Source organism: Micropterus salmoides, unplaced genomic scaffold (assembly GCF_014851395.1).
Source record: "Micropterus salmoides isolate LMB-PRFRI ecotype aquatic unplaced genomic scaffold, ASM1485139v1 Ms_hic_scaffold_6, whole genome shotgun sequence".
NCBI lineage: Eukaryota > Metazoa > Chordata > Actinopteri > Centrarchiformes > Centrarchidae > Micropterus > Micropterus salmoides.
This window is the reverse complement of record NW_024044348.1, coordinates 17,419,959-17,442,302: the sequence shown is the minus strand read 5'-3', so window position 1 is coordinate 17,442,302 and position 22,344 is coordinate 17,419,959. Positions and strand designations below refer to the sequence as shown.

Below are 22,344 nucleotides of genomic sequence, written 5' to 3'. Positions count from 1 at the left end.
GGGCCAAGTTCAAGGTTAGTGGTCAACAGCGCACTTATTGCAGCTTGCAGCATGCACCATGCTCCGGAGAGCAGCAGACTAACAGTGGTTGCCCTCTACAAAGCTCTACAAAGCTAACACACACCATGCAGCACTACTCGCTACTGCGGTAATAAGATAATGCCACTTACCGATTAAAGCATTCAGGAGTATTCCCAAAAAGCACGGAACAAGGCGGCGGCGCCTTGTGGATGCCATTTAAACACTTATGCACAAAATATTCCTGCACTCTCAGAAAGCGACGTGAGGTGAATAGACTGGGGTAAAAAACAACAACAACACACACACATATACAGATATCCAGTTACTACATGTTCCGAACTACAGTGCTAGTTTGGTGGCTCGCTGGGGTTGAACAAGCTTTCGCCATTTTAACCATCTATCAGGAATCTGTCAGCATCCCGCTCTCTCTCTCCTCCTCACTGACTCTGCTGTATCCCAAAGACAACCCCTTTCTCTCTCTCTCTGTCTCACACACACACACACACACACACACACACACACGCTGAATCTGCTCTCGGAACAAAGAGCCGACTGCTGATTGCTTTGCTCCCAACGCATGAGAAACCTGCAAAAAATGCATGATTTCTGCATGTCAATACAACAGCACGCCTATTACTAGACTCCTTCTACAGATAATCTAGGCATAGTAATTATAATACTACTAACAGTAGCAATAATCGTACCCATAATAATAAATAAAAGTGATATCAATACCATCGAGACCATAATATCATAACTATGATGTAATAATATGCTGATGTACAATACTCCCTAGGCTATAATTTAGGATACCGGACTATATGACAAGTAAAAACAAAATCTTTCTTCTGTTATTGGCTGCACATAGAAAAAATACATGATAAAGCAAATGACAAAAAGAAACAGCCATGTTAAATCATTTTGTCCCCACATGGCTATAAGAGTTTGTTTTTTAAAAACAGGCTCAGTGTCATAAGAGCAATAAAAACAACATTATTTCATTATGATGAAGTGGATGTGTTTTATTTAAAGCTGCCGGTTCATCATTTGATAACCTGATATCGTAAATAAACAAGGAGTACCTCAATTACAACAAAGCAGTGGAGCTTTAGCTTTAGTCTAAGCTACTCGAGCTCCCCCTAGTGGACAAAACATGCAGTTCGGATCTCAATTTAAAACCAACAAAACAACTGTTCTACTATTACAGAGGCTAATGGTCAGTCCAATATTTACGTGTGGTAAACTAATCTAATATCCTAATGGATGGAATCCAGTGCATGTGGTATCACAAATGAAAAACAAACTGGTGCTTGACTGACAACATACATTGCATTTATACAATAATAGCCTACCAAAAATGCGCCCATATGTCGCACATATGTAGATAAAATATGTAAAGAAACCAAATATAAAATCAAAGAGGAATAAACGGTAAATACACAGTTTATGCACAGCAACCATAAAATCATGTCTTTAAGGACTGGAGTACCCCCAAAACAAAGGCAGTCTTATAAACATTTTAGGCATGTGACATCATCAGCCTAACTGATGCAATCAGTTGAGACACTTGGTATTTATCTCCTGCTATTTTCTGACAACTTTACCAGCTCTGGGTGATAGTTTGAAAAAGCTTGCAACCCCAAATGTGCCTCTGTCCTCTGATATGTTCTAAATATCAGTTAGTTAATCTCTTGGTTTGTGAAAAATATGGTATTATATGTAGTGGTACTTTAATTTAATTTTAATTGTTGAGTATAAGTGAACATCCTAAGATAAATAAACACGTCAAACCTCCAACACTCAGTTACAACAAGGCTGTGCTTGTTTAGCTGTACTCGAGCTCCCCCTAGAGGGATAAACATGTAGGCTACTTCAGGTCTGGAAAAACAGGTGAAATCCATAGACTGTATATTAAAAGAAAAAACTCAACACACGTATTTTACAGTATCCAGTCTTTTATGTGAGGTAATTTAAATGTACTAGGGTTAATATAAGGGTGCCTTGCCATAATTTAAGGGCTCTTCTATCCTTCTGTAAATTTTACTGTCCTGTTTTCTTTGTCTTTGTTTTTAGATTTTAACAGTATTTAAAAAGCTTAGAGCGCTCTTTTGATTCTACCATCTCACACGACGATCCTCAGTTAACAGGGCCGAGTAGTCCCTGTTTTCTCCGCTGTTAACTTGTTGACAGGGCCCGCGGTCAACCACTTGTACCAGAGTTTGTAGCGTGGACAATCTGGATTTACAGTGAAGACTGTATCTAACGAAGGGTTAGAGTCTCCATGTGTTATAGGGTTAGAGTCCCTAAGTAACTTGTTGACAGGGTCACGCTGTCAGCCACTTTTACCAGACTTTGTAGCGTGGACAATCTGGATTTACAGTGACAACTGTATCTAAACAAGGGTTAGAGTCCCTATGTGTTATAGGGTTAGAGTCCCTTAGAGTCCCGTAACTAAAGTGGGGATAGAGTGGGAGATGGGGAATCAAAGGAGTATATATTTTATTTTCTATTTAACTTCTATTAAACTTCTTTATATTTCCCTGTTGCTTTTGTTTTATGTAAAGCACTTTGAATTACCTTGTTGTTGAAATGTGCTATACAAATGAAACTTGCCTTGCCTTCTTCCCCCCAATGCACCTGTGTGATAATGTCAGACGGGCATCACTTCATCAAGCACCAGGGCCGCATCCAATTTTGGGGGAAGAATTCCCCTTTTAAATTAGGAGAAACAGGAAAATGCCAAAATGCTGTGTAGCAGGTTGTAAAACAAATCTTATTGGAGGCATATGATAGCTACCTGAATATTCAATGACATGTAGTAAATAGCTAAAAGGCTATTAGCCTCTAACACCTTAGCTGGTGATTCAATTAGATGCCTGGATAAGCTACATCTGTTCCAATATCTACACCAGAGGTTGTTCCTTTGCTTGAGAAATCCTTTCCCATGACACCCCCCCCAACTCAAATTAGCTAGCTAATGTGCCAACGTTAGTTTTTAGTATGTAACTTTAGCATGTTAGTTGGTGTTCAGTTGAGTAATTTTAGTTTATATGGCCAAAATAACAACATTTACCCGGATGGTTTTACATTGTTTTACAACAACTACTGTTACATTTTCAAAACAGCTAAAGTTAGTATCACAAGTGTTATGACCGCTACAAACTGTTAGCGTGCTAGCATGCTAACGCTAGTACAGCTAGCAGTACGACCGGCCCATAATTTTTAGAAGTGAATCATGCCGTGAACTGAAATGTTTGGGGGTTTTACCTCTTTAACGAAATGTCAGGGGACCACAAACCCAGCCAACCCACTTGGGCCATGCTGTTAAGATGTCTCACTCTGGATCAAAGTGTTTGACCAGAACAAAGTAGGACTTTGAATTAAGTCAAGGATCAGACAAACTAAATTTTAATCAACGCACCACTGACATCCATAAACGTTGTCAACAGAGACTCTGCCATCTGAAAACTTAAAGCACTCTCTCTGTTGCCCCCTGTCACCTGCTACTACTGTACAAGAGCATACTCCAACCCATTCTCCTCCACTGTTCCCTCTGTTTCTTTATTATGTTAACTGCCATCAATAGGAACAAAGTAATTTACATCACATCAAAAATGATTGGCCTTCCCATCCCCAACCTATCAGTTCTCAACGTTAAAGCCACCAAACGCAAAGCACATACTATGGCACATGACCCCAAGTCACCCTCTCAACCCCTTCTTCACACTGCTTCCATCAGGTCGCAGATACAGGTCCCTGGCCTGGAAACGGGTCCCCTACACCAAAAGTTGTGTGCCCCCTGCAGTAGCACTGAGGCTAGAATGTGGATGGGAGATTGTACATGTTTTTAGCAACAGTCTTCACTGGTTTATTATTCAGGGAGTCTTGGATTTGTGGCCAGGGCCTCCATTAAGTCATAAAGAGAGCTTCAGCATCATCTGAAAACAGCAGCTGGGATTTTAGTTGAAGACAGTTTACACCAGTAAGGCCATGATTAATCTGCTGAGTGGAACATTTGAAACCAGACAGGCCAGCCATCCCATTAACCTCTGGTAATTGGTACAGTGTGTATAAGTTGCTGAGCTAGTCGCTTCGGTCCCTAAGATGTTATGAGAGAGATTATGCTGATGATGATAATGGTGATTTTTAAAAGGATATTTTGAAATGTTTCAAGCTAAATATAACTGTTTAGTTGCAGTGTAGTGGACATAGAATGGATATCAACACAAAACCATATTGACTCCAGTACAATAATCCTGACATGATTTTGAAGCTTATAGGTCCTTCATTCTAATGGCTGTCAGACTCTCTACACAGCAATGAAATAGTTAGTCAACACCGCACACATTCACTTTTTCTTCCTGTACTTTTCAATTACACATTCATATATTATTTCTTATTCACACTGTTATTACCTGTACTGTCTATCCATATCCCTTTGCCAGGTTGTGAAAAAGCTCTTGTTGATGAGTCATTAATAAATCCTCATCAGTTTTCACTTTCTAATAATCCCTCATGTCAGCAGATATAAACATTAACAAAGGCTAATAAACCATTCTGCAGTTATGTCAACTGCATTCAAGTATGCTCTTTTCCAGAATCCAATGGTCTATTTGAGGGTCTATTTCATTTGTATATTGTCCTATTTTTTTTTTTTTATCATTGTTTGTTCTTATTTACTTGGTTTTGCCTGTGTTAATTTGTTTTTACTTACTGCTTCTTACTGGTTGTATTGCTGTTGTGTGTTACTCTTTTTAAATGACGTTTCTTTTAATCTTTGATATTATCTTCTTTAAAAGAAAAAAAAAATAATTCGGTTTTTGCCATGCTGCAGACCACATTTCCCATGTATGACAATATATACTTAAGTGAAGTGAAATATTGTTCTTAATAATAGGTTGTAAAAAATAAAAAATGTTACTCGTTTATTAAATATTTAGAAAACTATTAGTTGAAACCTCGTTTTAGTCACAAAAAACATTTTAAAAACTATTATCAGTATCCTACATGTGTGCAATATTGGAAATGGCCACAAGATGTCCCCATCGCATTAAGACTTCAGTCTACAGTCAGCTGTAGGGTTCATACCATAGACTGTAGATAAAAAGGTTCATACAGGTAACCTGCTACACTCAGTGTGTCTTGCTGCTGTTACAGCCTACACAACTGACTGACTCACCACATCAACAAGACTCACAGACCTGTAGCCCACATAGCCTACTTAACACACGCACCATCAAAACACGTGCACAAACCATTTTGCCGACGAAAAAAAACCCTATGACACTCCCCTTTATGTGTGCCTGGTCTTCTCGGGTAGCGCAAGGAGCCCGGCAGGGTATAGTTTCAGTGAGGGTCGGTTATAATGTAAATATGATCCATTTTCCCTCGTTCAGTTTGAATCGGACTCATTGATTTGATTTTGTGTTATCAGCCGATTCTCGGATGGTGGTCTTCATCTACGCGACTGGACCACAGCGGCATCCCCACTTTCCCGAGAGGGTGAAGCCTTTTTAATAACACCGCCAGCCGCTATGAGACGAATTACAGGAAAGGCGAAGGAAGAAACTTTGATCGAGCTGCGGGGCGCAACGGATTCACAGACTGGAGGTAATTCATTAAATGCTCACTCATTAACGTTTTTAAGCGTCTGGGGGTCATGAGGAGGTTTGTGTCATGTGACAAAGTGTAATATTTGTCATGAAGGCTGTCTGCTTGTAGTAGCTATGCTACTCTGGCAAAGAAGCACACTACTTAAATTAGAGCCTACAGACAAGCATTATAGCAAACCATGAAAATGTAATAAAGCATCGTCAGTGTAAACTAACAATTCAGCATCCTTTCATTCATCATTTTAGTGCATAGCAAAGTATGTCAGTGTAAAAAATGAGGGTCACTCTGTTACATATAATTTATATGTAGGCTATACTAAATAACTATTTTAGTATAGGTTAAAAATATATTATTTACATCTGTAAGTACCATGGTAGCCTACTTGGTGTTAATGTCATCATACATGAGCAGAAAGTGGGATAGTTTGGGGAGGATTTGGATTAATTAGAGTTTCAGTCACAGGTCAGCGTTGTCAAACCCTCCATTTTAAGAAAACAACTTTTCCACATGCATACAAGTCTGTTCTATCTGGGGTGTGTGTGTGTGTGTGTGTGTGTGTGTGTGTGTGTGTTCTTTTGCAGCATGTTTGCAGTGATCTCAGGAGGCAAACAGATCAAAACAGACATGCTGGGTGAATGTCCCTTTACAATGTGTGACTGTGGGATCAGTGAGGTCACACTGACAGGTATTTCCCTAACTAAGGCAGATTTTCGGTAGATTTTAATCTGAGATCTGGGTTAATTACAGCCACACCTATCAGACACCATCATTGTACTTCTTAGTACATACTGTAGCAGAGTATCCCAGCCCAAGAAGCATCTTCATCTGTTTTTTTCAGTGTAAATTAAGGACAAAATGACCAGAAGCGAAGCATGTGAGTAAACAAATACATTTGTCCTCCTTTCTGCTATCGGTCAAGCTTAGTATGTGTGTCCACACATCTAATGGGATTGCCTCCTCTGAAATGGTCAGGCTTTGCTGACTCATTGCTCAACAACAAACCACCTACAGTCTGTGATTTCAAACAGCGTGTTCACCAGAATCTATCTGGTGGTTAACAGTCTGGACAGTTTACCCATTCGTAAATATGTTTTCAGACGTTAGTGTGATGGAATATAATTGCTTTGCCAGCATTTGTTGATTCTATGTACAGAAATCATCTAGCGCTCCAGGAAATAAGTAAACATTAATAGTTTCCACCATGAAGCACAATATGTCACAATAGTGGAGGGCTGTGGTTGTTTAAATCCTGCGTTATGTCTCCCATACAGATGACATCGCTGTAGTCTTATGCAACATAGCTGCCAAACATAGGAAAATGCAGAGAACTTCTCCTTACAGTCGACCAACAGTATATGCTGCAAGACAGTCCAGTGTAGTAAACAGTTTTTTTTTCATAGCCAGAACAGGGACATAATTGCGTTCTCCCTAACAAGGCAAAATTACACCTGCAGTTAAATGGAAAGTAAATTGAGTGTGGACAAACGTTTTTGAGGTGACTGACTGATTACTCTGCCGTAATGGGAGCCTCACTTAAAAGCTCTAATTAACAATGCATGAATCCAAAAAAAACAAGTTTTTACCCCTTAATGAAGCTGATTAGTCTGATCTACAGTAAAAAAAAAATAATGGCTCTGAAGTGTCTTACTAACACTGGCTATTTGCTAACACGCTGATCGGATGTCCCAACAGTTGTCACTGTTTACATAATCCATGTCTCACTTTTCTCAGGGACTAAAATTCTTCATTTGAATTGGTCTTATCCTCTTATTGACATTTTAAACTCCATATCCAAATAAATGTGCACTCATATCATTTTCAAAATTACAGTAGCTGAAGTCCAGTAACTGTCAGGAGACATTATGTTTTCCAACAGAAACTTACAGTTTGGGAGTCCAACTGTATCTTAAGAGTAACCCCCAAAAGATGCGTGGCATGTATTGACTGACCCTATCTTTTGATCCCTGCTTGTCCCCTGCATTGGACGGGTCTGGTGCTTTTGTGACAGAGAGTAGTACTGCATTTCAGTATACAGTGTGTCCGGAAAGTATTCATAGCGCTTCACTTTTTCCACATTTTGTTATGTTACATCCTTATTCCAAAAATGCATGAAATTCATTATTTTCCAAAAATTTTCCAAATAATACCCCATAACGTCAATGTGAAAGACGTTTGTTTGAAAAAAAAAACAAGTATTCACAGACGCTCAAAATTGATCTCAGGTGCATCCTGTTTTCACTGATCATCTATGAGATGTTTCTACAACCAGATTGGAGTCCACATGTGGTAAATTCAGTTGATTGGACTTGATTTGGAAAGGTACACAACTGTCTATATAAGGTTCCACAGTTTCATGTCTGGAGGAAACCAGGTAAACCATCCCTAAAGTGAAGCATGGTGGTGGCAACATCATGCTGTGAGAATGTTTTTCAGCAAAAGGAAGTGGGACGCTACTCAGGATCGAGGGAAACATGAATGCAGGAATGTACAGAGACATCCTTGATGAAAACCTGGTCAAGAGCGCTCTGGACAATAGACTCCAACAGGTCAATAACCCTAAGCACAGAGCCAAGATAACAAAGGAGTGTCTACAGGACAACTCTGTGAATGTCCTTAAGTGGCCCAGCCAGAGCCCAGACTTGAACCCAAATGAACATCTCTGGAGAGATCTGAAAATGGCTGTGTACCGACGCTCCCCATCCAACCTGATGGCGCTTGATAGGTCCTGCAAAGAAGAATGGGATAAACTGCCCAAAAATAAGTGTGCCAAACTTGCATCAAACTCAAAAAGACATGAGGCTGTAATTAGTGCCAAAGATGTTTCAGCAAAGTATTGAGCAAAGGCTGTGAATATGTATGTGTGCTTTTTTTATTTTTGATAAATTTGCAAAGATTTCAAACAAATGTTTCATGTTTTCATTATGGGGTATTGTTTGTAGAATTTTTAGGAAAATAATGAATTTCTTTGCATGAAGGCTGTAACATAACAAAATGTTGAAAAAGTGAAGTGCTGTGAATACTTTCTGGATGCACTGTAGATGCATCAAAGAATGAGAGAAGAAGAATGAGAGAGAATGAGAGAGAAGAATGAGATTTGCATTTTTGCATTTGTTTTTTTTAAAGATTCCTGGTCTTAATGGACGATGACTGATAAGTCCAAATGCCTTGTTGTAGGCATCATCATGATGTAATATTTTAAGTGCCCCATCGACCCTTTATAACAATTGATAAAATATGTAGTTGCATCACAATTATGTTTGTGATCTGAAGATATTGATTCTATCATGTCTGCTATAGGGACGTAATATAAGGAATGTCAAGCTTGATTTTTTTTAAAATCAGCTTTGAGGTTACAGACTATTGCAATTATATTCCTCTTTACTCTTGATGATTTTTTGTGGATTACTATAAATGTGATGAAAGTTCTGATATCACTTAAAGAAAACTTTCTAGAAATGCAGTTAAGTATGTGAGTTATTTTGAAAAGGTCTTTTGATATTATAATATGACGCCATTGTGTCAGTTTTAATAAAATCTATAGTTACTGTACGTATCTTATAATAACAAACAACCTCTAGCTCACCGGTATCATAACCCTACAATATGTTTACCTAATAGCTGAATGAAATGACTGTGTTCTTGACAACACTGCATCACTGGAAGATCATTAAGGGAGACAGCAAATAAAGATAACGTATTCCCCGGCATTCATGTTGAATCACAGTGTGTTGAGTGAACAAAATGAAATTTTGATCAGACATTTGTAAATTCCACAGTCTTTATTGTGTTTATCAGGGAGTTGGCAATAAAGACACGTGCCTGTTTATCTAGGGTGAGCTGTAGGTTAATAGACTGTTCTCGTTCTGCAAAGGCTTTGTTCAGGCTCTTATCAGGGCAAACCTTCAGTCCCACCTAAAAGAGGAAACAGAAAGAAGAGCGGTCTGTCCTCACCTTGGTAGACGTGTTTGGAGTGTTTTACCTCGTTCGCAGCTGCCCAAACAAAGACTTATAGACAGATGATTTGTAGACTGACCTCCTACTACTGGATGAACACCAGATTCGCTGTGACATTATATAGCAGAGCCCGACCGATATGGGATTTTAAAATCCGATATTCTTTTTCCTCATTCTTTTCAGAAACATTTGTTATGTGAAGTTATGAGACCTCACTAAGATAACAAGACATAACAGTTTAAAATAAACTTTTTTATTGTTATAAATAGTACTTTGAACAAAAGTAAAGCTGATTATGTCATCTGATTGCTGTGTTATGTCCTTCCAAATGGCCTTCCAAACGTGTTGCCAGCAGGGGAGTTGCAGAATGCCCTCGCCGCTCCTTGAAGCTCCCCTTTGCCCGTCGTGCCCCGGTCACCGGGGTCGACACTTATCGCTTCTGCTTTGAGTGCCTCAGCAGGGACCACGCCGGAGATGGCATCCGCCAACCGTCGCCGTGTGTTGACTGATGTTGCCGAGCCCCTCCCCTCCGTCTCATGTCCAAGCCACTGTGTTAATACGTTGTGTGCTGCTTGTGACAATGTTGTGAATGTACCAAATGTTTTGATTAAACAACCTACATTCCTCAAAGAGCTAATTCCTCCCCACCAACACCTTCCCAGCAAAGTGTTGTGCTGAACACGCCACATCAACACGGCGCGTCCACCGACGCTAAGCTAACGCACACTCCGCTTCTGCGGCATGACGGCCAAAAACGAGCCGCTCTTGCCGCAGAAACGGCACAATGCAGCTATCTGATCCTAGCCTGCATTCCCAGCGCGCTTACGTGAACCCGCTCGGGCGCTGCTAGCTCACCGGCAGTGTTTTCGTGCCACACAGACATACACGCTACGCTGTATGTACATCGCAGCCTAGCCCGCTATTGCCGGAGAGATGCTGCCACTAGCCACGTCTCTCCCGTCATAGCGAGGCAGAGAAGATCGCTCGTTGCCTCTGCGAGCGGCTCGCTGCGCCGTTTGTCCGCAGAGGGGACACAATCTCTCCCACAGTGGCCAACAGCTGTGGAGAGGAGAGCTCCCCGGCTCGTCACTGTTCCTCACGACAGTACCAGTGGGACCTGCCACTGGTACTAGAGGCTCTGAGGTCAAACCCCTACGAGCCCCTGGAACAGTCCTCCTTGAAGATGCTATCTCTCAAGACAGCCTTGTTACTGGCTCTCACCTCTGCCAAGAGGGTGAGTGAGCTGTGCGCCCTGTCGGTTCATCCTAGCTGCATGCTGCTTTGTGGTGACCACAGTGCAGCAGTGTTAAGACCGAACCCCTCAGGACAGTTCAGGTGTTTGGTTCTGGCTGGATCAGATCCCTCTTGGTCATGCCAAACCCCGAGCGGTCTAGTGACCTTTTTGAGGGGTGGCCCACTGCCCCATCGCTTAGGATGGAGGCAGCTTAGGGCCTGTGGCTGGTGACCTGTGGCCGATCGTGTCCGTGAGGTGAGCTGTGGCTTGGGCGGACAGTCATCGGGCTCCACCCACTGTACCCATAGAGTCCAGTAGAGGGCAGAGCCTGTGTGAGATAGAACGAAGGTTACGATATGGTAACCCTAGTTCTATTAGCACAGGCGGAGCCCTCTACGATGGAGCCCTGCCGCTCCATCGCCGTCTGCTGAAGGGGTGGTTGGATGCTAAGCAGTGAGGACACCGCTATTTATACGGTACGCACGTACAGTAGCGACGTCCAATTGGTCGGCTACTTACAGTATGCAAAATTTCAGTGGGCGAGTACGTGCGCGTGATAGGAGGAGAGGTAGTACCCAGAGAGTCCAGTAGAGGGCTCCGCCTGTGCTAATAGAACTAGGGTTACCATATCGTAACCGTCGTTATTAATACTGATTTAGGATCTGATCAGGACACCAATTTATCAGTCGGGCTGTATTATATTCAATTGGTTTATAAACACAGCTGGTTGTTGATGTCATCTTCTTTCAGTAAATCTTTTTAATTGTGACTCATTAGGACACTTGGCATCTATCAGGGACAGTCATGCTACAATTCTTATCAAATGACTCCCCTGTAAGGTGCTCCTAATGACTAATTACTCATATTTTAAGGGATTTGCTTCCATTTAAGGTGATGGCACTGCTTCAGCCCTGCTGATGAAGTCATCTTCCAGTCAGAGGTGAAAGAGAGCCAAAGAGTTGCTATGGAAACAGGCCTCGTAATTGTATTACCACCTTTAAGGGAGGCATGATACTAGAAAAGACATGGAAACATGGGAAGCAACTGGGATTACTCTGAACAAACATTGTATATTTTGTGTTGCCAGAGGAAGTTTCAGACTTATTTTGGGGAGATTAAAATACAATATTCCAGCCTAAGTTTAGAACTGCATATGCCATGAAAACAAACATCTCATTAAATAGTAATTAATGTAGAATAGCTGTGCCAGTAGGACATGATGCAAAAAAGTAAAATTTGTCACATAGTCGCTAAATAAAAGTTGCCTAATCTGATTATAAGGCAATAATACAGAAACAAGTATACTTTTACCCTTCTGTAATCAAAAGCAAACAACCAGGCCACAACTTTCTATGTCCTTATCTGTGCTGAACAGTACTCTTTTCTTCAAATATGCCTTCTTCTACAGACAAAGATAAGAGATATCAAACATGGTATTTTAAGTCTGTTAGGTTGTGTCTTATGAAGATATTACATTATCCTTCTCTAGCCTGAACATGACCTCTTGTTTGAGAGTTTGTGGTATTTTTACCAGGAAAGCTCCCCTCTGGGACGGCAGCATCCTAATGATAAGAAATTAATATTCTACACGATAAAACAAGCCTGACGCAAACACAAAAACACAACTCACACTTCAAGCACACTACCAACTAAAAGGACTACTTTCTATTGATGATTCTTAGTGGTTATATGTGCCATTAGTTCATATTGTTTGGTATTATAATATTAATATAATATAATTATTATAATATTTTTACAAACGAATCTCACTGCAAGGTGTGTTTAGTAGCTGTTTTGGAGCTGTCCGTTATATTACATGATCCTCACCAGCAGGTAGAGTATGCCAAGTTGTAAGTTTCTTTCAAGACAATATGGACGTGTAGGAAAAAAAAGAAAATTTGAACAGGTACATGAAAACTGAGTAAACTCGATTTGCTAATGTGATAAGATAGAAAGCTCCAGAACAGTTTTGAACTCTTAGCAGACATTTCACAATGTACAATGTGTGTGTTGTGCCTCATGTTTTTGTATGTTGTATATATTTAGCTGACTCGAAATGTGGGAAGAGAGATAGAGAGGATGTCTCGGCGTGGAACTTGGCCCAGTTCGAGCTCAGGATGTAGTGGTTTCACTGTATGATGGTGTGCGGCACGCCTGCAGGACTCGTTTCAATCACATGTTTTGGTTGGCATTTAATATTTCAGTCCAGTGCTTTACCATTTTCCATACCATATGTGAAAGCCTGCCACATTTGCCTAATGCACCCTATTAATCAAGACAGGCACTCGACTCTGATACGGTATAGTGGATGACTTTCAGTGTGACCTGTTACATTTAGACCAGAGTACTAATTTATAACATCAATATTTCATATCTACTATAGTCCTCTCTTGCCTAGAAGGAAATTGTAGGGCAATCTGTGAAATTTTTGTATAAAAATTTTAAATCAAGTAAAAAAAATGCTGTTTGAGAGGTCTAGCTGATTACCAACATCGTGGAGCTACAGAAGTGGTGTTACTGGTGCTTTTTTCTGAAAATAGACACCCACACAGGCTGCTTGAGTCATAGAGAAAAACAATTTGGTTTGTTATTGAATCAAATGTACAATACCCATCATTTTTAGGTTATTACCACTGCTTGCTTAGGTGCTGTGTGCTACAGAAAGAAGCCCTTGTCTAATTGCCACAAATGATGAAATGCTCTGCTGAGCTTTGAAGTTGTTTGTTTTCTCTGCATTGGTTCATCTAAGTAGACTCTGACCCTTTAATGGATTCTGCAGTCAATCTGAGCATCTCCACACTTTGTAAGCATGTATATTCTCCTCCTGACCTACATTTCAACACTAACACTAACTATCTGTGTCTATCTGTCTGTCTGTCCTTTAAAGATGGTCCCGCAGTGTTGACTGCATTCAGGATAAACCTGCATTCAGGTATGGGCAGATCAGAGGCTTTATGTGACGCCTATCTGTCTGTCCTCTCATCATCGTCCTCTGCTGTTTCTCTTTTCATCCACTTGCTCTCTCATCTTGTCAAACTCTCCTCAATAATGGACCATATTTCTGGTTCTGTTCTGTTACTTCTACACTGCTTTCCGGTTAGCCTGCCAATCAGACACAGATGTCTGTGTGTCAGCCTGCTGTTTCAGCTTTCTCATCTGCAGAGCCTGGCTTCTGGTAGTTAAGTGTGTTGTGTCCTGTGTTCATGGCTGGAGTGATGCATTCACTCATACTCTAGTGAGGCATGTGCACATGGTAATGTGTCCATTAGGGCTGGGTGATTTGACAATGTATAGTGTGAAGAGATTTAAAATAGTTATATGTCAGTATTGGATTTTTATAGGTTTTAGTACCCTGATTTAAAAGATATTTAATTTTCTGGATTTGCAAAAATCCTGTCTGGTTATTTTATCCATAAGCATAACTTCCTAAAAAAAGAACTATATCATGATATATGCCAATATCACCATATAAGTTTACATAAACCATTACCATTAGATAACTTTATATATCACCCACTCCTAGTGTCAATCATAAATGTGCACACAGGTGTACAGTGGTGAAAGAAATATTTTACTTAAATAAAAGTATTATCAAGGCCACACAATAAAAATACACCATTACAAGTAAAAGTCCATCATTAATGATTTTAAGTAGTAGTAAAAATATATTAGCAGAAAAATGTACTTTATAGTTCAAGTATCAAAAGTACTTATTAGGTGACAGAATGGCCTCTGTCAGAGTGCTTTATAAGCTTATTACTTACGCATTAAGATGTAGTTTAATCTATAACTGCATTATACTTGTATATGTAAACTGGTCATTTTTGTAGATGGACAATTTTCAATTACAATTTCCTCTGAAATGTAGTAAGATAGAAGTATAGTGAAGGATAAAGTTAAATACAAGTACTTAAGTACAATGCTTGAGTAAATTACTTTCACTAAATTCCACTACTTCCGGTGCACATGTGCTTTTAGCCTTTTAAGTGTCAGAATAAGGGGGCAAGTTCATGTTAACTTGTTGTTACTGAAAAATATGCACTGTGTATTGTACTTGTGTGTGGGGGGGTACGTGGATGCGTGGGTGGCTTAGATGTCCTCTCACATCCCATTGTCAGACAAATACTAGACCCTGGATGTCAGTTCAGATTGAGAGATGCAGGTTCCCTTTCATAACATTTGTTTTGATGACTCACTTTGGGATACACTGAAGGGGGCCGCTCTCCTGCCAGTTGCACATACTGGTACGTAAAATGAAACTGTGGAGCGCTAAATGTGCATTTCATCTGGGGGCTACAAATATTCCAGTGGTGCAGAAATAAGAGGTGGATTTTCTGCCTCTTATTTCTGCCAGAGGCGATCACCGTCATAGGAAATGGAAACCTCATCAGGTTGTAGCAAATTAAATTTTGGCTTGATTTGGCTGGGGAATACTGGATTTGTTTGCGTCAAGAGAGAATGCACAGCCTCTGCTGTTTTTCATCTCTCTGCATGATCAGCACATTGGCACAAGTGGCCTCCTATTCTGATAAACTGTTGGCCTGTTCTGTAGATTTTCTCCGCTGAGTCCTTTAATTGTTCAGAGTGAGGAATAATTGTCTGACCCTAAATTTGACTCCTCACTGGCCTTTAATGCTTTGACTAGTGGAGATGAAGTAGCAATTGTGGACCTGTTGCCTTAGAAATATTCCTCTATGGCCCTGAAGACTATGGCAATATCGCTGGGTATCCTGCAACAGGTTCCTAACTTTAAGAGAAGATTTGAGGAGAAGTGGGGTAAGACACAATAAATGCTTTGCCACTGCTGGTGAGAGGGTTTTGCTTTTCTGTTTTTTTTTTTACAGAACCTTAGCAACTATTTATGCCTGCAGGGATGATTTTAAGGGAACACTGTGGGCCAGCATTGTCTTTTCTGGTTTAGATAAGATCATGCTTATTTTATGAAGAAAGCATGGCTGTTATTGCCTGTTTCCATGCCTATTTCTACTTGGATATGCTAGTTGTTCTGAAGGCCCTGAAAAGTAAATTCTTTCAACCAAGAATTGAAAGAGATCGTCTTATGTTCAAATATGAAGCTTATGGCCTTCCAACTTGCACTACTCCGTTCTGCAGAACAGCAGTTTTTGAATATGCATGTGTTTTGCATGTGTAAGGCATTTAGAAAAAGGGACCAGTTAACTGTGTCCTTGGCTGAGCCTCAAAGGTGCAGAGGTTCTTGCTGCCTTGGATAGTTTTGCTATTAAAGTATATGCTACTCATAGAATCTGGGCTTTGACATTATCTTATGGATTTCTGTTGCTGTCATATCAGGGAGCAATGCTCAGAAGCAGCTGGCCATTTGGGACACTCATTCCCTCTTAGGTAGTGGTAAAAAGTGTCACTTTTATTTAGAGCCCACTAGAGGTTACTGGCATATTTTTAAATACCAATAAATAGACAGCTGCTGAAGTGTAATTGGGTTGCTTGGGTGAAAAGTGAGTTAGAAAACATGAGCATGAGTGCATGAGCACTTTACTTTTAAAACAAGTTGTAATGTAGTTAATTTGCTCCCTTAAAAAGACATGGTGACCAAGGTAATTTTGCATGAATGAATAAATGTGTGATTTAAATATACACTAGTCATTTTTAACGAATGAACGTTGATGCCCATTTGTGCCAGTCTGTGTCTGTACTGTAGTCTAATGTGGCTGCTCAGTTCTCAGCTACTCTGCATCTGTGACAGTGTAACACACTGCTGACCGTTTGCTTCTGTTTGTTCAAGCCAGGCTCTGATAACTGGCTGTGCACAGTTGGAGTAAGGCCAAAAAAAGTGAGACAAAAAGGAAAGAAAATGATAAATGAAAAATTCAGCTGTGCAGTCAACGATGCTTCCCACGAGCTAAATGGAAAAATCATACCGTGTCATTTGCCCTTTGTACTCAGGGGTTCCTGTGGTCTAACTGATATGGCATACTTTCATTCCTTCCTAGTGAGTCTCCAGGCGTGTTATTGAGCTTCCACATGGAGACATCATAGTCCCTCTCTCATTGGCCCACACTGTCTGTTTAATCATTGTGTCTAATCAGAGGTGGCTGCCTGTGTGGAAGCTGAAGGAGGCTGGAGATCTTTGTGTCCTTTGTGTGCTGACCTTGTTTCATTTAGGTGGAGGTAAGACTTCTGGTACAGCAGAGACACCGGCCCCCTTGCTCCTCCCCCTGTCTGATGTCTACGTGCTCATTTGAGCCTCCCCCACAGGAAGTGCCGCTTTCCCACCATTCAGGAATAAAAGGGGAGCAGGAAGCCAGCAGAGCAGTGCTACATGAGCACATTCCCTCTGCCAGAGTCTGCCACGCAGCGAGCGGGAGGCAATGCTGGAATGTTGTGTGTCATTGTATTCAAGATGGAGAGGAGTGTGTGTGTGTGTGTTTGTGTGTGTTGCTGCCTTTGTATTTCTCATTTCTCTCTCATCTCCTATAAAGGCTTACCATTACGGCCAGAGTCTATTTCTGCTGATGTTGCCAAGAGACTGTAGGGTTTTTATTGGGCTCTTATTAAATTGAGTTTTTCTGAGATGCACGAGTGGCCATAACGGTTATTGGCTGGCTGATAACTCTTAAAGGGAAAGTTTGGTTTTAAATGAACCTTATTCTTATCATGCATACCACATATCCTGCTTGGACATGTTTTCCCACTTTGGGCGCGGGTACATATAAAAAGGAACATGAAACAGATGATTGAAAAGTAGACTTTTAAGAAAGTGTCTTGCATAAAAGTTGAAACTGTATAAATACATGTAATTTAGTTTGACCAGCCATCAGTCTCTGGTATTAACCAATGATGCTACTGACCGTACACTGACTGAGTTAATCTTTAGACTACACTAACATGACCCATCAACACACCTTCAAAGTGCAGGAAAAGACGTATGTATCCATTGATACCATTCAATGTAAATTTAACCAAAACACCTGAACTATCCCTTTATTAAACACTTGCAAGACAAGGCTTATATAAATAATGTACATAGACACTTTTTTTTCAAACTCACTAAAACTTAAATCTTTCAGTTGTTAGAGCGTTTTTAAAATGCACTGCCTGATCTGTAGTAACAATCACAGTTACATTATAATCTGTTGCTGTACACAGATATTGTATAATGACTAACATATCAACAATGATTGCACTAGTTGTCTGTTGACACAATAATTAGGTATGGAAGACTACATTTTGTGAACAGTTTTAATCAACTTAATCCTTTTAGGTGTGAGATGTTACCACCTGTCCAGGGACAGCAGATGTGAAATAGCCTTTTGGCTAATTCTAGCACATTATACATTTATATGTTTTACTAGTATGGATTGTGCCTGTTCAATAAACCTGAAATAAATTTTTACTGCACTCAACTGGATGAAACTTATTTACGTTTCTACACAAATTTCAACTTTAAATACATCCTGTAAATTCAACCTGCATATATTTGTTGTATTTTCTGTTTTTTTCTGAACTGCATAAGGCATTATTTTAATTAAAATTTTTCATATTTCTTCTGCAGATGAAAACAGTGGAAATGGCGTTCCATTATCTGAAAGAGCGACACTGCCAGGACATACAGAAGTAAGTTCCCATGTGTCTTTGGGTGCTTCAACATACTCACAAATTGTTAAAGGAAGAAGTTTGACATTTTGGGGGAATTAGCGTATTCACTTTCTTGCCAAGAGTTGGATTGGAAGGTTGATCACACTTTTATGTCTATACGGTACATATGTAGCAACACCAGCTTAGCATAAAGACTGGAAACGGGGGGTAACGGCTAGTCTGATTCTACCTAAAGGTAAAGAAATCTGCACACTAACCCCTAAAGCTCACTAATTAACACGTTAGATCTCATTTGTTTTATCCGCACAAAAAGACAAGTGTAAAAAAAACTTTCATCAACAAAAGGTTGAATTAATGTACATTGTGCATTTTGATATAAACAATAAGTGAAAAAGAAATTAAATGAAAATTCTTTAAATTGTTACATGGTTAAATAATATTTTGTATTTTGATTTGATCTGTTATAATTCAAAATCAACTGTCTAATATAAGATTTTCAGCAATAGTTAATGGAGATGGATTTTGTTATATTTCCAAATCCTTTGTTATTTGCTTTATAGCCACAAGATTGTTGATATTAGTGTTTATGTCTGTGTAATTTTGTTGGCTTACATGGCTGACCTTCTGTTGAATCACAGCTCTGATTGCTGAGTCACAAGACCTCTGCTCAAAAAGCTCCTCATTTCTCGAGACAGAAATAAACTGCTCAAACAGGAGTCTGTTTTCAGTCTGTTGGCTTTTCAGTGAAATAGTGAAATAGCCAACCAGCAGATGGTTTTTCCATCTTAATTCATAACACTGATTATAATTTGTTCCTGTGATGCGTCACTCTAGTGCTCAGTGCTAATCTATCAAATAGTTTTTATGCTCTCATTAGGTCAGAACATGATGGAATAACACTAATGAGCAGCGTCCACGCCCGTTACAATAAAGTCAGTTAGTGGATGTGAGTTCCTGGTAAACAAGCTGGGTGGGGTTCTACTAGTACTGAACCAACACATATTGGGTTCATGGTTAACCCTTTATAGTATAGCTCTTATAGAGCCTCCTACAAATACAATAGACAGACATTGTACTTGTATCTTTTACCTATTTTCCTTAAACAAAATGTATGGCAATGTAAAGCAGTACAACAATTAGAAATTGATGGAATTGGGCAAATCTTCTTGAATTAGACAAATGTTTCTCTCAGGCCAAAATAAAACATGTAGACTGAAGGTTTACACCAGTATTTCAAATTCCAAAGTGGTTAAAGGTTGTGCAATACACTTTAATTTATTGATCTATATAAAGACACATACTGCAAATTGTAGAAAATGATTACAATCAATTGATTTTTCATTAAATTTTTATCTCCATCTTCAATGATATCCATTTTCATAATTTTAGTGGTGTTTCCAATAGTAGAGACTGATAATAGCTGATGTCTTAGGTAAGGAGTTTACTGCTGTGAACAACAAAGGGTGGAGTCACAAGACCTCTGCTCAAAAAGCTCCTCATTTCTCGAGACAGAAATAAACTGCTCAAACAGGAGTCTGTTTTCAGTCTGTTGGCTTTTCAGTGAAATAGTGAAATAGCCAACCAAGATAATAAATGTTAGTGGTATCAATAAAACAGATTTCAACATCAAACAATGTCAAAGAATTTGAGGTTTAGGCGTTAAGACAATGACTGAAATACAGACATCAATATAGAACATGTAGAGCACATTTCTCCTCCACCATCAACTATTTTTGTATAATGATATGTTGTGATTGTACAGTGTTCAGAATTTCTTGTTTCGTGTGGTTTTTTTCTACCGTCATCATGGCCTCCTTCTAAACTTTTCTCCCAACAATCTGAACAATCAGTAGCCTACAGTAATCTAAATTACATGTATTATTCAGGGACACGGTGTGCTTTTCTATATATATGTAATACTGTACTTTATATGTATAGTACAGTGTTAAAGTCTGAGGCCCTTGTCTTCAAGACTCTGACAGTTTCATTTCTTGCTCAGTCAGTCTCTGTTGTCTGTTTTCTTTCACTTCCCACTCTGTGAGAAAGCTAAAGGTGTTATTTTGTGCCTGTTTTTTCTCCTTCAGACAGACAAGTTAAAACCAAACAAAGAAACTGTGTTCTTCAGGGACGGAGTTCGAAGAATAGACTTTGTGTTGTCTTATGTAGATGACAAAGATGGAGAAAAGAAACAGGTAAGCATAACAGAGAAGTCACAAGTTGCAGTTAGTTGACCATTCAGCATTTTACAGTGCAGTCAGTGACTAACTGTAATATGGTTCACATCATTACACAATTTATGGCCATAACAGGAATACATGGAACTACAAGCGGAAGTGCGATTCAGATTGTATATTTTCTGCTGAGGCATAACATTGTGACCTGAAACAATTGTTGTATGAACAACTTTGAAATTATTTTGTTGTGAGCAAAAAGTAGGAACTTAGTAGGAGCACAAAGTGTCTGTCACATGAAAATATGTGATTGTCAGTCACATGCCGTTAGGATTGGAGGTGACTGAAGAAAGAAGAAAGCATAGTTTCATTAAACTCAGCCAGTTATATTACTTCTTCTTTTGTCTATTTAGATTCTCACTATTACAGTCAAATGCATTTGTCAAATATTGTCATTCGTTTGAGTTTTAATGCAACTATAATCAATATTTTTATAGTAACTATGCATCAAAGGGGTCACTTGTGATGAACCTACAGAGACTTATCGCCTGAATCTGCAGCTTCCCTCGGTTTCACAGAGCTTTATAACGAGTCTCAGCTCATAGTTTTGCTTCCCACCTCCGACTTCACAGCTTTAATTCACTGTCTAGGCTCTTATAGTGTCATTTTCGTCCACAGCAGGCAGCTGTTTTCAGTTACTAAAAAGTCTAAAACCCTACTGTACACTACATGCTCAGCACCAAATGGCAGACAGACACGGTTAGTGGCTCGCTGGTGTACATACTACATAGAGGAACATTTAGCAGCTAAAGAGCCAAATATTTCCCTCAGAAGGTGGTGAATTTAATATTAGACTTACATTCACGATGTGGCCAAAAACACGACTCCAAATTAATGATTGTCTTTCTCCATAACAGCTGAATATGTAAATAAGCAGCTGATTGCTGACATTCACTAAGCACTAAGAAGTCACATATTCATACATTTTATTTACTCAATTTTCCCATGATAACAAGTTAATTTTACATTCCGAATGAATTATTAATTATTATTATTATTATTAATTATTATCAATTAATCATTATCGCAGACAAAAATTAAGTTTCATTACCTCGAGATCTCAAGAAAACCATTATCTCGGGAAAACAACATTTATTTCAAGATATGACATAAATATCCATAAATATATTCCATCCATCCGTCGTCAACCGCTTATCCTGCGTACAGGGTCGCGGGGGACTGGGGCCATCTATAAATATATTGAGAAATCAAATTAAATTAACTAGTTATCATGGGAAAACGGAGTAAATAAAAAGTATGATTTTATGACCTCTTCTTCCGTACTAACAAGTTTACCATACCAACTTAAGAAGTGATAACATGTCAAATGTTGTGTTCACGACTTCTGCTGCACCCAAGTGGCCAAAAAACCCCAGCTTTTTAACATGAAATGTATTGTTGTTGAGATTTATTTGTAGATTAACTTCCTACTGTGTTCATTGGGATCATGAGCATAATAATACATGTAATACATATTTAATTAATGTCTAGGCAAAAAAACGTATCAGATCAGATCGGATCAGACTCTGTATCCGTGGATACGCAATATTACTGATGTACTGATGTACTGATCAAGAAACACTTGATCAGTACATCTCTAATTCTTAGTGACTGTTAATAGAGTTACTGTCTTGCTAACCGTTTACTATTTATATTTTTGTGGACTTTATGTTTATTAGAATAATTGTTGTGTACTCCTTACGCTCATTCATGGGT

General features: G+C 39.3%; 2 protein-coding genes across 10 annotated transcripts in view; one reads left to right on the top strand and one right to left on the bottom strand.

Annotated features, from left to right (window-relative positions):
• Nucleotides 1–432, bottom strand: part of igdcc3 (immunoglobulin superfamily, DCC subclass, member 3) — a 64,120-nt gene extending 63,688 nt beyond the window's left edge. Inside the window, exon 1 of the mRNA XM_038702088.1 lies at nucleotides 171–432. Within this exon, the coding sequence (XP_038558016.1) occupies nucleotides 171–237 (67 nt within the window). The 5' untranslated portion in view covers nucleotides 238–432. The remainder of the gene's footprint in view (nucleotides 1–170) is intronic.
• Nucleotides 433–5,248: 4,816 nt separating this feature from the next.
• ano5b (anoctamin 5b) overlaps nucleotides 5,249–22,344 on the top strand; it is a 28,092-nt gene continuing 10,996 nt past the window's right edge. The window contains exons 1-5 of one of the 9 annotated variants that reach the window (XM_038700929.1): nucleotides 5,249–5,359; nucleotides 5,456–5,631; nucleotides 13,710–13,754; nucleotides 18,354–18,415; nucleotides 20,482–20,589. In XM_038700929.1, coding sequence (XP_038556857.1) covers nucleotides 5,556–5,631; nucleotides 13,710–13,754; nucleotides 18,354–18,415; nucleotides 20,482–20,589 — 291 coding nt within the window. In that variant the 5' untranslated portion in view covers nucleotides 5,249–5,359; nucleotides 5,456–5,555. Of the gene's footprint in view, nucleotides 5,632–6,215; nucleotides 6,320–6,340; nucleotides 6,509–13,709; nucleotides 13,755–18,353; nucleotides 18,416–20,481; nucleotides 20,590–22,344 lie in introns of those variants that run through there. The other 8 variants (XM_038700922.1, XM_038700921.1, XM_038700925.1 and 5 more) reach the window with 8 other exon arrangements.